Source organism: Camelus dromedarius, chromosome 33 (genome assembly GCF_036321535.1).
Source record: "Camelus dromedarius isolate mCamDro1 chromosome 33, mCamDro1.pat, whole genome shotgun sequence".
NCBI lineage: Eukaryota > Metazoa > Chordata > Mammalia > Artiodactyla > Camelidae > Camelus > Camelus dromedarius.
In genome coordinates this window covers 14,288,188-14,301,564 of record NC_087468.1, presented here as the reverse complement: position 1 = coordinate 14,301,564, position 13,377 = coordinate 14,288,188, and the positions used below count along the sequence as shown (strand labels likewise).

The window sequence follows — 13,377 nt, the reverse complement described above, 5'->3', positions numbered from 1 at the left end:
AAACCTGAGGGATTGGAGGTTTGTGGTCATAGTTTAAAATAAAATGGGTCACCTACCCTCTCCCTGTCCTTCCTTTCTTCGCTATTTGGGGCCCACTGAGGTAGGAGGCTAGGCAAGGTGGTGACCCGGAGAGGGGCCAGGGCTGAGAAAGGCAGTAGCCTGGCAGGGGTAGGGAGACCGGATCCAGCAGGTGGACTTGGGGTAGGGGGAGGGAATACATCTAATTAAAGATGATTTGAAAGTTAACATTATAATAAACATGTAAGCACAACATTGTAGAATGCAGAGTTTTCATATCACAGAATCTTGTTGCTATTCAAGGCATTTTAGAGGCCAGTCCTTCTGGTAACATTTGCTAAAGAGGAAAATCAAATGACTTCCCCAAACTCAATCAACAACTTGATGGCACAGCTGAGACTAGAATCCTGGGATTCGGATTCCCAGGCCATCACTCTACAACAAGACAGTGGAGCTCAAATACTTGATATGCTTATCATGAAAGGGGATTATCAGCGCTGGCTTCGGCAGCACAAACACTACAGCTGGAATGATGAGCACGGCCTCCGTGCAAGGATGAGACGCAAGCTCGTGAAGCATCCCCTACTTTGCCTTTTCCTCCCTGATATCGGCGGGTGGGGAGACTGGGCTTGGTAAGCGAGGTGACTTAACCAGCTGAGGCCCTCTCTGGATTCCACCCCCATCCGCAACTCCTCCTCAAAGAAAGGGGGAGGGGATCATCATAACGAAAACACTAGTCAGGAAAGAATAAGCTAACGGCATTTTATTTCTTATAAATGTCCCAATTTCAACTATTTGGAAAAGCTGTGACCATTCATGCATTTCTATCCTAAAAAGTGGGTTTAAATATGCTTAGTTATTGTTCTTCCAAAAGAAAATCATCATTGAATCGGAACAGACCACTGACTCAGAACCAAAAACTGTAGAAACTATAACTTTATTATATTATAAACATTTCCAGAATATAAACTGATTTTGTATAAGACTCTGAAATGTTCAAAACTGTATGTAACCTAAGCTTATTATATACTCTATTGCATTTTCCACTTTCCAATCTAGAAAATATATTGCAAGTTAGCTCTAGTAAAGGAAAAAGAATCTAAATTGCTTCATAAGGAAAACTGATGAATATAAAAATACCCCACCCCAAACTAAAGCCCAATGTAGAAATAGATTCTGCAAAGCCTGCCTATCCTCCAATTTCAAATAAATGACCTTCCAAGAAAAACACTTCCACCATCACAGCAATTTGACGAACAAAAGCGAAGCCACTCTCGTTAAGGGGAATTACGTTATGTGTAAAGGCAACGTAGCGCTGATTTTAGAAAATGAAGAACAGCCGTCTCCACGTTGGAGAGCAAACGTGCTAAATGTTCCCTGCTCACCCTGCCTGCGCACCTGCTCACACGGGAAGCGTGCTGGAACACGGACACAGAGCCGAGCCCCTCCGCGATCTTCAGTTTAACCACGGGAGGACCAGTTCAAAAGCTTCAAAACCCGAGGATAGACTGGTCCCAAAGCATCTCCTCCTCTGTCCTTTCTTTGCCTTGTTCCTTCTTCTCTTTCCTACGCTTACGTCCCTCTTTCTTAGAAGCTACATCTCGGCTTTTTTTCTCCTTTCGATTCTTAGGCTTTTCTGAACTGGGTTTGACAGCTTCCAGCTCTGTTTCGTTTCTCTGGATGCTCCTGTGTTTGTCTGAATCTACTTCCTCACAAGCCTTTTTCCTCTTATGCTTGGGCCGCTCCTCCCCTGGTTGTCCTCTGCCTTCCTCTGGGCGCCTTGATCTCTTCCGATGCGTCTGTTTATAACCAGCTTGGTGGGCACTGGCTCCGTTTTCTGAGGAGAGGTGCTTGGAAACTCCAGATTCTACACTGTGTGAGCGACAGTTATACTCCTGCTGACTAAGGCTCAGGGGTACTGGGGTTCCTGAGAAACAGTCCCTGGCGGATTGACAGCAGCTCAGGGAGCCCAGGCTCCACCTGCTGTCACCGGCTGGTGGCCACTGCGGTAACCGCCTTTCCACTGTGTGCGAGATACTGCGCGATCTTGGGGAGGTCTGGACGGTCTCATACGGGAGTCTCGGATCAAACATTCTGTACCTGGGTCTGCAATCAACCTCTTCTTTGTACCCACAGGTTTCCAAATAATCCTCTCTCATCTTTCGGAAACAAGTCTTTGGCTCTAAGCCTCTGGCTTTCTGCACTTTGATATAATCTTCAAGCTCATCTTGAAAAGAGTCATATATCTTCTCTGAATGCTTCATTAGGTTGACAACCAGGGATTCTCTGTAGAGGAGATGGGAGAAAATTCTTCTTACTAGATTATTTTATTCTGAATATTTCCTTTACTCTTGAAAAGAATTTCAAAAGACAAAATAAAGAAGCCCAAACAAATTAAAACTGACTTTGGCATAAAAGTTAAGCACCGTGATACTATACGCCAAAAAGGAGCATCAGGGGGGCCAAACACTGCCTAGGCCACTCACAAATCATTTTATCCTTCTCAGAAGTAGGATGAAGAAGGCAGAAAGGAGCTGATGTACAGAATTATTTTGTAGGGCTAAAAATGTAAGGGATGTAGAAATGTATGGACTTCCACATCCATGGCGAGTGGCCTGGTCTGAATGTTCAGATAATTTCTAAAGTTCTGATTAATCAGTTTCTTGTATATTGTTTTCTAAGAAAGTTAATGAACTATGGAGGAATGATTTGATCTTTAAAATCTTCTGTATACTCAAACAAAATAAACTAAACATAAAATACTCACCTGACCAGAGTATTGTAAGACTTAATAACAAAAGGACGTTTGTAAAATGGTTTGGGAATGCTGGAAATGAGAAATTCAGCCGTGAGACAAAACTACTCTGCGGTACAGGGCACGAGGAAAGACGAGGGAACAGAGTTCTGTATCTTCTGCACAGAGCTTGGATTTCATTCTGCTGCTTCTGATTGGTGAAAAAAACATTCTAGAACTCCTTCTGGTTTGTTCTCTCTCTGTTACAGAACGTACTGGTGGGAAGGTTAAGGAGGAAATGGAGAAGAGAGCTGAGATGGGGTAGGATTTACGGAGAAAAAAGTTTCAGAAGAAATTTGAACTAGGTATACTAGTCTCTGCTTGTTTAATATTTTTTTTTTTTGGGTGGGTAGGGGCAGCAACAACTATTTCTCTTTCTTTTTCCCACTTCAAATCCTGCAAAGGTACAAATAACAGCAGATAATATACTAACTAGGAGATGATAATGTCCTAGATATTTTTGGTGGTATATTTTATTTAAAAATTAGGATGCAGCATAACCCACGTAGAATCAAAGATTTCTTCCCTTCAGCAGGAACAAGCCTGACAGCAATCTAGAGTCACTAAAGATAGCTGTCTTTACTGGCAACTTGAGATAAAAAAGAAAGTTTAAATGAAGCCAAATTTAGTGAGTCAGAAAATTTAGCCCCTATTCAACTTCAGTATAAAAATTCTGACTAGAATAAAATAAAGTGACAAATAATTGATTAAATATGGGCAAAAAATTTGAACACTTCAGAAAAGAATATATACAATAAGCACATGAAAGATGCTCATTGTCACTAGTCATCGAGTGAGTGTCCATTAGAGCCACACAGAGATACGACCATGCGCTCACTAGATCGACTGAAACTAAGGAGACCTGGCAATACCAGTGCTGGCGAGGATGTGAGACACCCGGAATTCTCAGACGGTGCTGCTGAGGATGTGAAATGGTGCAGCCACTTGGAAAACAGTCTGGTGGCTTCTGAGGAAGTTAAACCTGCACCTACCACGTGATCCAGTTACTTCACTCCTAGATACTGACCCCAAAGGAAAGGAAACGTATGTCCACACAAAGACTTCTACGTGAATGTTCATGGCAGTTTCATTTGTAATAGCCCCAGAAAAGGGAAAAGCAAAAGCAAAAACAAATGTTGATCAGCAGGTGAACGGATAAATCAAACAGTGGTATATCCAGACCATGGAGTACTATCAATGATAAAAAGCAATAAAATGGATGAACCTCAAAATAATTATGCTGAATGAAAGAAGCCTGACAAAAGAGTTCATAATATAGGATTCTCCACACATAAAACTCTAGACAGTGCAAACTAATCTATAGCAATAACGGGTGGTTGGGGACGAGGCAGGGAGAAGTGGGAGGGAGCTGTTACACAGGACACTTGCTGGGGTATGGATGTGTTTGCTATCTTAGTCGTGGGGATCACTTCATGGGTATACACACTCGTCAAAACCTACCAAACTGTACACTTGGAGTACGCACAGTCTATCGTATGCCAACTATGCCTCAATAAAGCTATTTCTGAAAAGTCACGAGTAAGATTAAAAAGATGTTGATAATTATTAACACTAGATGATAGGTACAGGGGGGTTCATAATACTGTTTTCTCTACCTCTGTGTATAAACATCTTTGATAATAAACAGATTTTACTTCACACCCACTAGGATGGCTATAATAAAAAAAAAAGACAGGCAATAATAAGTGTTGGCAAAAATGTGGTAAAACTGGAAACTTCATTCATTCGTGGTGGGAATGGAAAATGGTACAGCTACTTTGTAAAACAGTTTGGCAGTTCCTCAAAATGTCAAACATAGAGTTATCACAGAACCCAGAAATTTCACCCCTAGGTATATACCCAAGGGAACTGAAAATCTATGTCCACATGAAAACTTGTATAAAAATGTTCTCAGCAGCACAACTGTTCCTAACAGTTAAAAGTAGAAACAACTCAGCATTCATCAACTGATGAATGGATAAATAAAATGTAGCAATTCATACAATGGAATATTATTCAGCAATAAAAAGGAATGAAGTATTGATAAATGGTACAACATGGATGAAACTTGAAGACATGCTGAGTCAAAGAAGCCAGTCCCCAGAGACCACAGATGCTGCAGACAGAGATCAATGAAGAGATGAATGGAACCTTACCCTCATCAGAACTTGGTGGAGAAATCTGATCATATTCACCCTTTAATTGCTTCAGTTTTTCAGTATCAACTTTCCCCAAGTAGTAAGACTGTGTAACAACTGAGGAGCTAAAAACAATGATGCAGAGATTACAAAATCTATTTTTGTCCAATACTCTACTCCCATTCACCTGAAACTAAGCACAATTTTGTTATGACAATTAAATAATTCAAAGTTTAGAATTGGATCAACATAGATCAATCATCTGAAAATTCACAAAATCTGCCTTCAACTTCTTATTTTGCTTCCTGTAAATCTGAAAGTAAACTTTTGAAGTATGTATTTTACCCTTGAAAAATAAGTAGTATTGTTTATTTTAGAAAAACAGTGATCTGAAATTTACACCTCTGACTTTGAAGATAGCACTCATGAGTTTAAATATATTTAGTCTGAACTAAGAGTTGTAGACTTTGGCTTGCTTTTCAAGCTTCAGTATACATAATGCTAACAAATTAGAAGCCTTTTATTTTCCACCTACCTCATAACGTGAAACCCACTGTGATTCAAACTATGGCATTACTCCTTACAAGCCTTTTACAAAACGTATTCAGTCTTTGTTCATTCAGTGTGGTATCTATGAATAAAATAAAGGGAGACAAGACATTTAAGGTTCTATTTTCAATCTTCACCTGGATATCATTTCATATACCATCTCAAATCTTAATTTCCTGAGTGCTTGCAAGGCTAAAGTACTAATTTTTGCTCATTAGAATGGCAATTTCAGTATGAAAACATTTAATAAGCCTCTAATATTTAATCTCATAATATATTTTTTAGTCGAGAAAATACCGTTCTGAAGGAAATGTTACTGGGGCACCAGTAAGACTCTGAACTTCATGGAAATGATCTGGGGCATCCAGCCTTGGTATTTTGTGTTTTATAGCAGACATATTACTGATTTCTACTGAGCTTTGTAATTGCTAAAACCCCAGACGTAGCATCTCTCTCCATATTGGCTGTCTTCTCCCATCTGGTACTTAATGTAAGTGGTTTATTTTTCTAAACGAATGACTTTATACTTCATCTTAGGTTTAGGCCACCATTCCTATCTATGAGGATCTTTAAAATTCAAATTCTTTTAATCTCGACCTTTGCTATGTTTCTCACATAGTTTTTATATGCATTCAGTCTATGTCTTCATCCATGTTACTGGCGAAAAATTTAAGCAGGAAGAGAGCAAGGTAACACCTATGGCATGCTACAAAGAATCGACCCTTTTCTTTCATCTAGGATTGATCTATTCATTCCCAATAAGAAAGACATAAAGAATTTCATAGAATCTGTTTATTCCAAAATTAAATTCAGCATCTTTTTGAATACTCTATGCTTCTCCACTCTGCTCCCTACTACCCTCCTTCTTAGGGGTCTGATTATTCAAATCTATTTATACTACATTGAAGTCTTACTTTCCCATTTTATTGATATTTGAAAAATAGATGACATGTCTTCCTAAATTGCAATTTTTCTTTCTACAGGAATGTTGCTCAGTCTCAATCATTTTGACCAAAGCATTCTATCTAGACGGACAAGTGAACTCTTATCGCTTGGAGGCCTAGGGAGCATAGAGCTTAGAGACCAATCACAAAAAAATGGATTTCAAGTTTCATGTTTTACCTTAAAAACATGAACTTCTTGAACTCTAGCCTTAAAAATCCATTTTATATAAAAGTTTTTTATTTAATCTTTAAATAAAAAGTATCATTTGAACTTCAAGTACCTCCTAACACACTGCTGAATACCCCCAAATCATGCAGCTTTATTTGTAACAGCCAAAAACTGAAACAACTGTAATGTCTATCAACAGGGGAATGGGTTAAAAAAAGTGGTATATCCATACAATAGAATTATTCAGCCATAAAAAGGAACAAAATAGCAGTACGTACAACATGGATGAATCACAAAATCATCATGCTGAGTGAAAAACACAAGAGTACCTACTATGATTCTACTTATAAAAAGTTCTAGGAATGCAAACTACAGTGATAGAAAGCAGATTAGTGGTTGCTGGGGACAGGCCTGGAGGGAGAGGTGGATTGCGAAGGGAGATGAGGAAACTGTTGGGGTTGGTGGAAATATTTGGCATTTTGCTTCTGATTGTGATTTCATGGGAGGACATGTCTGAATTGTACACTTTCAGTAGATGCCATTCATGGTAAGTGTACCTCAGAGTGTACTAGAGGGGCTGAAAGATCTGCAATGAATATTTGGAAAAATTCTACCTTCACTTGTTAAACTGGATTTTTAAATGTTTGCTTTGTTTCCAGAAGGATCATTCACCTAACAAAGGTCAAGTCACCTGTGCAGAACTACTGGTTGTCATATTACGTTAACTACCTCACTGCTTCTTGGAGCCAGACCCAGAGACTCTGGAGTCAGTTCTGACGCTTACTAGTTGTGTTAGCTCGGTCAGGTTTCTCAACCTCTCTGTGCCTTAGGTTCCTCATCTCTAAAATGGGATGTAACAGACATCTGAGTTGTTGTGAGTCTTAAAGAAATTAAAATAAAGTATTTAGAAAAGTGCACGGCACATAGTATTACTGAGCTATTTTTATTGTTACTCAGGATTTTTTTCTATTTAACTGATAGAATGAAATGTTCTTCCAACCAATTATTCCAGTAACTATAGAAAGCCAAAAAGAGAAAAGGCGATGTGTAAATAGAGCAAGAGCGCCTGACAGGAGTACCTAATTCCTTGCATTTCAAGCTAACTCATGTTTCAGAGGGACTTCTTTTTAATGAAAACTGAAAGTTCGACTTGATCCTTATCTTTTCTGATTGCTCTGATTTTAAACTAATTCTGAAGATTTCAGTTTATGTCCTGTGTTAATGTCTGCTACGTGTACTTTAATATCCAAGGGTATGGAATATTAAGCAGAAATACCCAGGCTATTTACAGGCTGGTATTAGGTCTTAAGCAAGAAGTAGTTTGTCCTGACAGAATATACTGAAGATATAGTGGAAAGAGAAAGAATATGGAGTCCTTTATTTTGGAGAAATGAAACTATGCACATTGTTATTCAACAGCTGTACAAGGCTCGGTCTTTTTTATTTCAGGGTAGTATGCAAAACCGTTACAAAAGCTAAGGTAGTAAACACAGCACATCAACTACTGAGTTAAACAGGAGACACATTAATAGTATGAATTGCTCATACTTCAAAATTGTTTAAAAAGAGCTTCATATCTTAACAAAGTACCAAGAACCACTCAACTTTTCCTAATTCTAGACCTGTCTGGGAGAATTTGGTATATTCCAAACACCCTTTTAGAAACTGAAAAACCTGAATTTAACTTTTGCACAGTATGAAACACATGTTTAATACACCTTAACCAGTTTAACAGGTTTGATGAGTAAATCAATTCAATTTAATAAAATTTTTCATTCTCACAGCACATTATTTGTGTTGTGACATGGTATTCAAACACAATACAGCATAAAGGTTTTTAAAATATGGTTAGCTCAAGGATCTTGCTTGTGAAGTTAATTTTACTTGGACCCAGGGCAGACACCCTACATCAGAATGCTATCAAATACATGCCATTCCTTCTGAAAGGTCAGTTAATGTGAATGGGTCTGTAAGAATGCTCATGCATCTGATGGACATAGTAGGGGCGATCTTAAGTCATTCTAACATGCTTAGTCAATATTTTCACATATTAACACCTAAAAAAGTCAGTGGATCTGAAACTAAAATAATCATTAATGTCTCACCAGACATCTTCCTCCCCCAACCATTCTTCCCAGCTGCCAACATATTTGGTTAGCCCATATTTAAAACTGAATTTTCTCCACTTACTCTGTCTTCGGCCCCTCCACCCTGCTCCATTTCACTATCAAACATTACCACTGAGCCATTTAAAAGGGCTGTGCCTAATTCATATCAATATCCTTAGTACTGGGAACAGTACCTGGTCCACAGTAGGAGCTCCAAGTTTTTTCCAAATAAATGTAAGAAGGACTGTTAGCTAATTTTTTTTTTTTTTTTTTTGGTTATTTCACTTGAATCTCTGCTTACTATAAGGAAAACAAAGGAACATTTTTGGCAATTGCTATGTAAATGGGTTTATGATTCAGTAAGAAGCCGGAAATGTCCTTCATTCTTAAAAATAAGTCTACTTTTTTTTCTCTTAGAAAGCAGCAGATAAGCAGGGTTTGCTGTGGTTTTGTTTTTACTGATTTCTCAGGAATACTATTACTCAGTCAAAATTTTTTAATTGTCAAAATATTTGTGAAGCTTCACTGAATGAATTACAAAGTGTCCTGGAAAATCTTGACACCTTGACCGTAAATTCAACATATATTTCTTTCCATGTAAGTCTGATCATGTGGTATTTCTTTGGGTTTTGTGATTGAGTTTAATTTCTCAATATCCTATTTGTTATGTTACACATTCAATATCTTCTCTGCTTGCTAATTTTTAATCCTTACTGACATTTGTTTATTATCAAGCCCAGCATTTACGAGTTCCTTGTAAAAATGTTACAGCTATAGGTGAAAATGGATCAGCAGTTTTAATGGTCCTATCAGGATCTTGAAAGTGAAAGCAGACTTTTAATAACTGGAAGCATGACAATTCTTTTGGTATCTTTTGGAGGAATCTCCTAACAAAGTCTTTTAAGAAAAAAAAAAAAAGATACTGGCCAAGTACCAAGCATTCTTTTTTCTCTTCTTGTTCATGTACGATCATAAGTGGCAATTATGTTATGCTTTTATAAATATCTAAACTAAAAATACACTACTAATGTTTTAAATAGTATATCAAATATTTACCATCTGTTAAGTAGCCCTTAACTGAACAGTTAATGAAGAGTATTTACTTAAAGTGACAAGAGGTAATTTTTAGGTAACAAATTATATTCTGGTTTTGAAATCGTAGTGAATAGTCTCAATTGTAACTCAACAGAAATTTCATTACTCTTTGAACATCACTTGACGGCCGTTACAGGTCAAAGTTTCATGTTTTATGAATTGTTGTCCTAGTACATGGCTAAGCCATGGCAAGAATACCAATATGGAACTGCAGAATCAGTTCACAATGTTAAAGCTGTCAAGGATCTCAATTGGTTAGTGCAGAGTTCTTCACTGGACACTACTGGCATTTTGGGTAGGATAATCCTTTGTTGTGTTTGTTGTGTGTTTGTGTTGATGCCGTGTGCGTTTTAGGTTGTCTGTGGCATCTCTGGCCAGTTACACCTGTGTTCACAAAGCCCTTCCTTGTCCAGTGGCAAAAACCAAGAAAAAAGTCTTCAAACATTGTGAAATGTCCTTTGGGATGAGGGGTGGGGCAAAAGCACCCCTGGCTGAGAATCACTCAGTTGGGCTAGTCCAACTGTCCTCCCCACAGATGACAAAACTCAAGTCCAGAAAGTTTGGGACTTATGGGCCATACAGCTGGTTGAGAAATTAGCAGTAGAACCTATTAATAGTTAAGACTCCTATTCCAGTATTCTCATGCCACCTTGAAGCAGTATAGAGAGGTAACTGCTAGCATAGCGTGAACTGATTTTGTTTAAAGTCTTCAGTAATTGCACATGTTCAAAGTCATTGCAAAAAACAAACAAATAAAAAAAGTCTGGCAGAAAGCTGTTTTTTTCATGAGAAATCATTTCTAACTCTTCCTGTGATTTGACGATGGGAGCTAAGATGAATTGTAGTCTTGACGCCTATAAACTGCTCAGGCTTACTTGTCAGTGAAAGGCAGGAAGTTTGGTATGAAAGCAGGAAATTCAGAAGACTTTATTTTTTATCTCAAACAGTGATACTAACCCAGGCTGACTGAAGATGCTAAATCCAGTTTTCCAAAGGTTGCTTTCACTAAGGGACTTAATGGAACATCATTTGGCTGCAATGAATTTCTAATTCCCATTTTTAGTGAATGGAATTTATACAAAGTGGTTACAAAATTTTTAAGGAAATTTATAATACTTTACTGTTTTGCCATTCCTCCAAAGTGAATGGTATAACAGATTATAGACTAGCACACAAGAATAGAGTGTATTGTGGAAGAGGATGAAGATGAAATTTTTATGAAACTACTGTATTTACTATGTCTTTCAGGAAAAAGGCAATTAAATTGTCCAACAATGTTCTGGCTTCCATCATCTTTCACCCTGGAGACAAAATGCAACATAAGGCAACACAGTAAATACTAAAAATTGTGAAACTGAAGGTGGCTGAGTAATTTACTAGATATTCTGCAGTGGGATCAAGCTTCACTGTCTAAAACCATTTCTAAAACTGTCGAAGCGTAAACTCACAGTTTGGAACAAGCAGTTTGTCTGCAGGTATATAGGACTTGTGAGAACTCAAATATCTCATACTGAGACAATCAAGAAATAGCTCTTAGTGTTAGGGAAAATGTGTTGGTGAAAACTGTGAACTCTATAGACAAGTACATTCTTTCCAAACTTCTGCACAAAGAGACCTGGCCAAACTTTAACATGGCCTTGAGCTGCCTGTGGCTGCATCCCCTGGATGACCCAACCCCATTTTGAGCTCAGACTTGGAAAAGCTCGGCTGTCAAAAGACATTTATTGTTTGTTCTAGCCAACACCCCGACCTCTTTTAGAGTACTTAATAAAAAGGGTTTACAATTGTGAATACTTCCTCTGTCCCTTTGAGATGTATGTGTACCTCCTACAACTCAGGAGTGTCTCTCTCAAGGATGTGAAAGCCATTCATTTGGAGTGTGGTCATCAAGAAGAGGGCTTCCGTCTCCGTGGGGAAACAGAATCCTCAGTTCCATAACTGCCAGCAAGCAGACACAGCAGGCCTAATGCACTGACACTGCCAACCCTCTGTAATTTTGCACTTCCCTGACTCTACCTGAACCCCACCTCTCCCCTATTCCTTCATTTTCCCTTTAAAACCCCCAGTCACCTCTACAAATTGGAATGGAGCTCAGCTCTTTCCCTACTGAATAAAATGTTTTCACCGCCCTGATGTCCCGCTTTATTATCTCTGACACTGCTAGATACACATTAAAACTTGGATCACTGTCAAGACAGGCCTGTAAATCTTAGAGGCTTGTCTTATAGGGTGTTATCTCAAGAACCAAGGAAAACTCTAAAAGTGATCCCTAAAAACCTCACCCCCTTCTCTTCCCCCAGGGCCCCTGCAACTTTCAGCTTGCGTGTTTACTGTCCACTCTCCCCACATCCCTAACCCACTTCTCCCCACGTGTGAGGTCTCTACTTTCCAGGATGGTGAATTTCACCCAGTGCAGGTCTACTCCCTTCCGTGTCTGGGGCCTTCTCTCCCCGGCTCTGTGGCCCCGATCTCCGAGTGCCCCCATCAAACCCCTCTCCCTGACACTTCAGATCCACAGCCTCGGCCCGGCCGCCAATCTCCCGCTCCAACCTCAGCTTCCCCGGCAGCTGAGGCGTCCCTTCTCCCTCCACGCTCCACGTGGGGGCCCTGGCGCCCCTTTCCCGGGGCGGCGGGTGGGAAGGGAAGCGCAGGGCCTCGGCCTGGGTCCCGGTCGGCCATTTCGCACTCCCCGGGCGCGCCCGGCCTCCACGGGGCGGCGGAGTCGAGGCGCTGCAGGCCGGGGCCGCTCCCGCCGCCGGGGCGGGAACTCACCTTCTCTGAGGCAGGGGCAGCCGTCTACAACTACTGTCCCCCTCCCCGCCAACGCCGCCGGCAGGGGACAGGCCGAGGTGGAGGTGGCGGAGAGGCAGGGACAACCGCTGCCACCACCGCCGCCTCCGCCGCCGCCAAACAGGCGGGGTAGGAGGAGGAGGCGGAGACCTGCCTTCCTGAGGGGAGGTCGCTGCCACCCTGGCGGCGAGGCGCGCTACTGCGCTTGCGCAGTCGCCCCTCCCCAAAAGCCCCCATAGCCCCGCCTTCCTTCGAGCCCCGCCTTCCTCCGAGCCCCGCCTTCCCTCGAGCCCCGCCTTCCTTCGAGCCCCGCCCCTCTCGCTAGCTTCGTCCGACCTCGCGCCTTTTTCTCCTGCGGCCCCTGCGACCCTCCGTTGGAGCGGAGGAAAAGCTCCTGGGACCGGTCGCCTCGGGCGAGTGATTCTAACACCAAGTAAGAAAAAAAAGATGTGGAAATCTACTGATTCTACCTCCAAAATATCTGAAAGACACGTACTTTTCTGTTTTCCTTTTGTTAGAGCCTTTAATACACAGAGTAGATTAAGCAGAGTCCTTGGTCCTGGTATGTCATCATTGCTCCATAAATGACATTTTCCCTCTCTCCTCCTGGCTCTTTCAGTGTCTGTGTGTATGCATACACACACGTTCATCTCATCCTCTCATTCCCCGTTTCCCAAAGAAGTCACAGCCCTGGTTTGTAGTCACCATTTCCTTTCACATGTATATCTCTTTATCACATATATGCGTGGTGCAAAAAAAAAGTTTGGCTTGT

At 40.6% G+C, this 13,377-nt stretch overlaps 1 protein-coding gene across 4 annotated transcripts; it reads right to left on the bottom strand.

Moving 5' to 3' along the window:
- Positions 1–939: 939 nt before the first annotated feature.
- On the bottom strand, positions 940–12,753 carry KRCC1 (lysine rich coiled-coil 1). Of its 4 annotated transcripts, none has more exons than XM_031441293.2 (4): positions 12,588–12,746; positions 5,486–5,581; positions 4,969–5,075; positions 940–2,304 (listed from the first exon to the last, which is right to left on the bottom strand). In XM_031441293.2, exon 4 carries the CDS (start codon positions 2,280–2,282, stop codon positions 1,509–1,511), a length of 774 nt encoding a protein of 257 aa, XP_031297153.1. In that variant the 5' UTR covers positions 2,283–2,304; positions 4,969–5,075; positions 5,486–5,581; positions 12,588–12,746; the 3' UTR covers positions 940–1,508. The 4 variants fall into 4 exon arrangements, 3 of the variants coding, with proteins under 3 accessions (XP_031297153.1, XP_064338006.1, XP_031297152.2); XR_010378830.1 differs by lacking the exon at positions 940–2,304 and adding an exon at positions 2,311–3,027 and having other exon boundaries at positions 12,588–12,753; XM_064481936.1 differs by lacking the exon at positions 4,969–5,075.
- Positions 12,754–13,377: the final 624 nt, after the last annotated feature.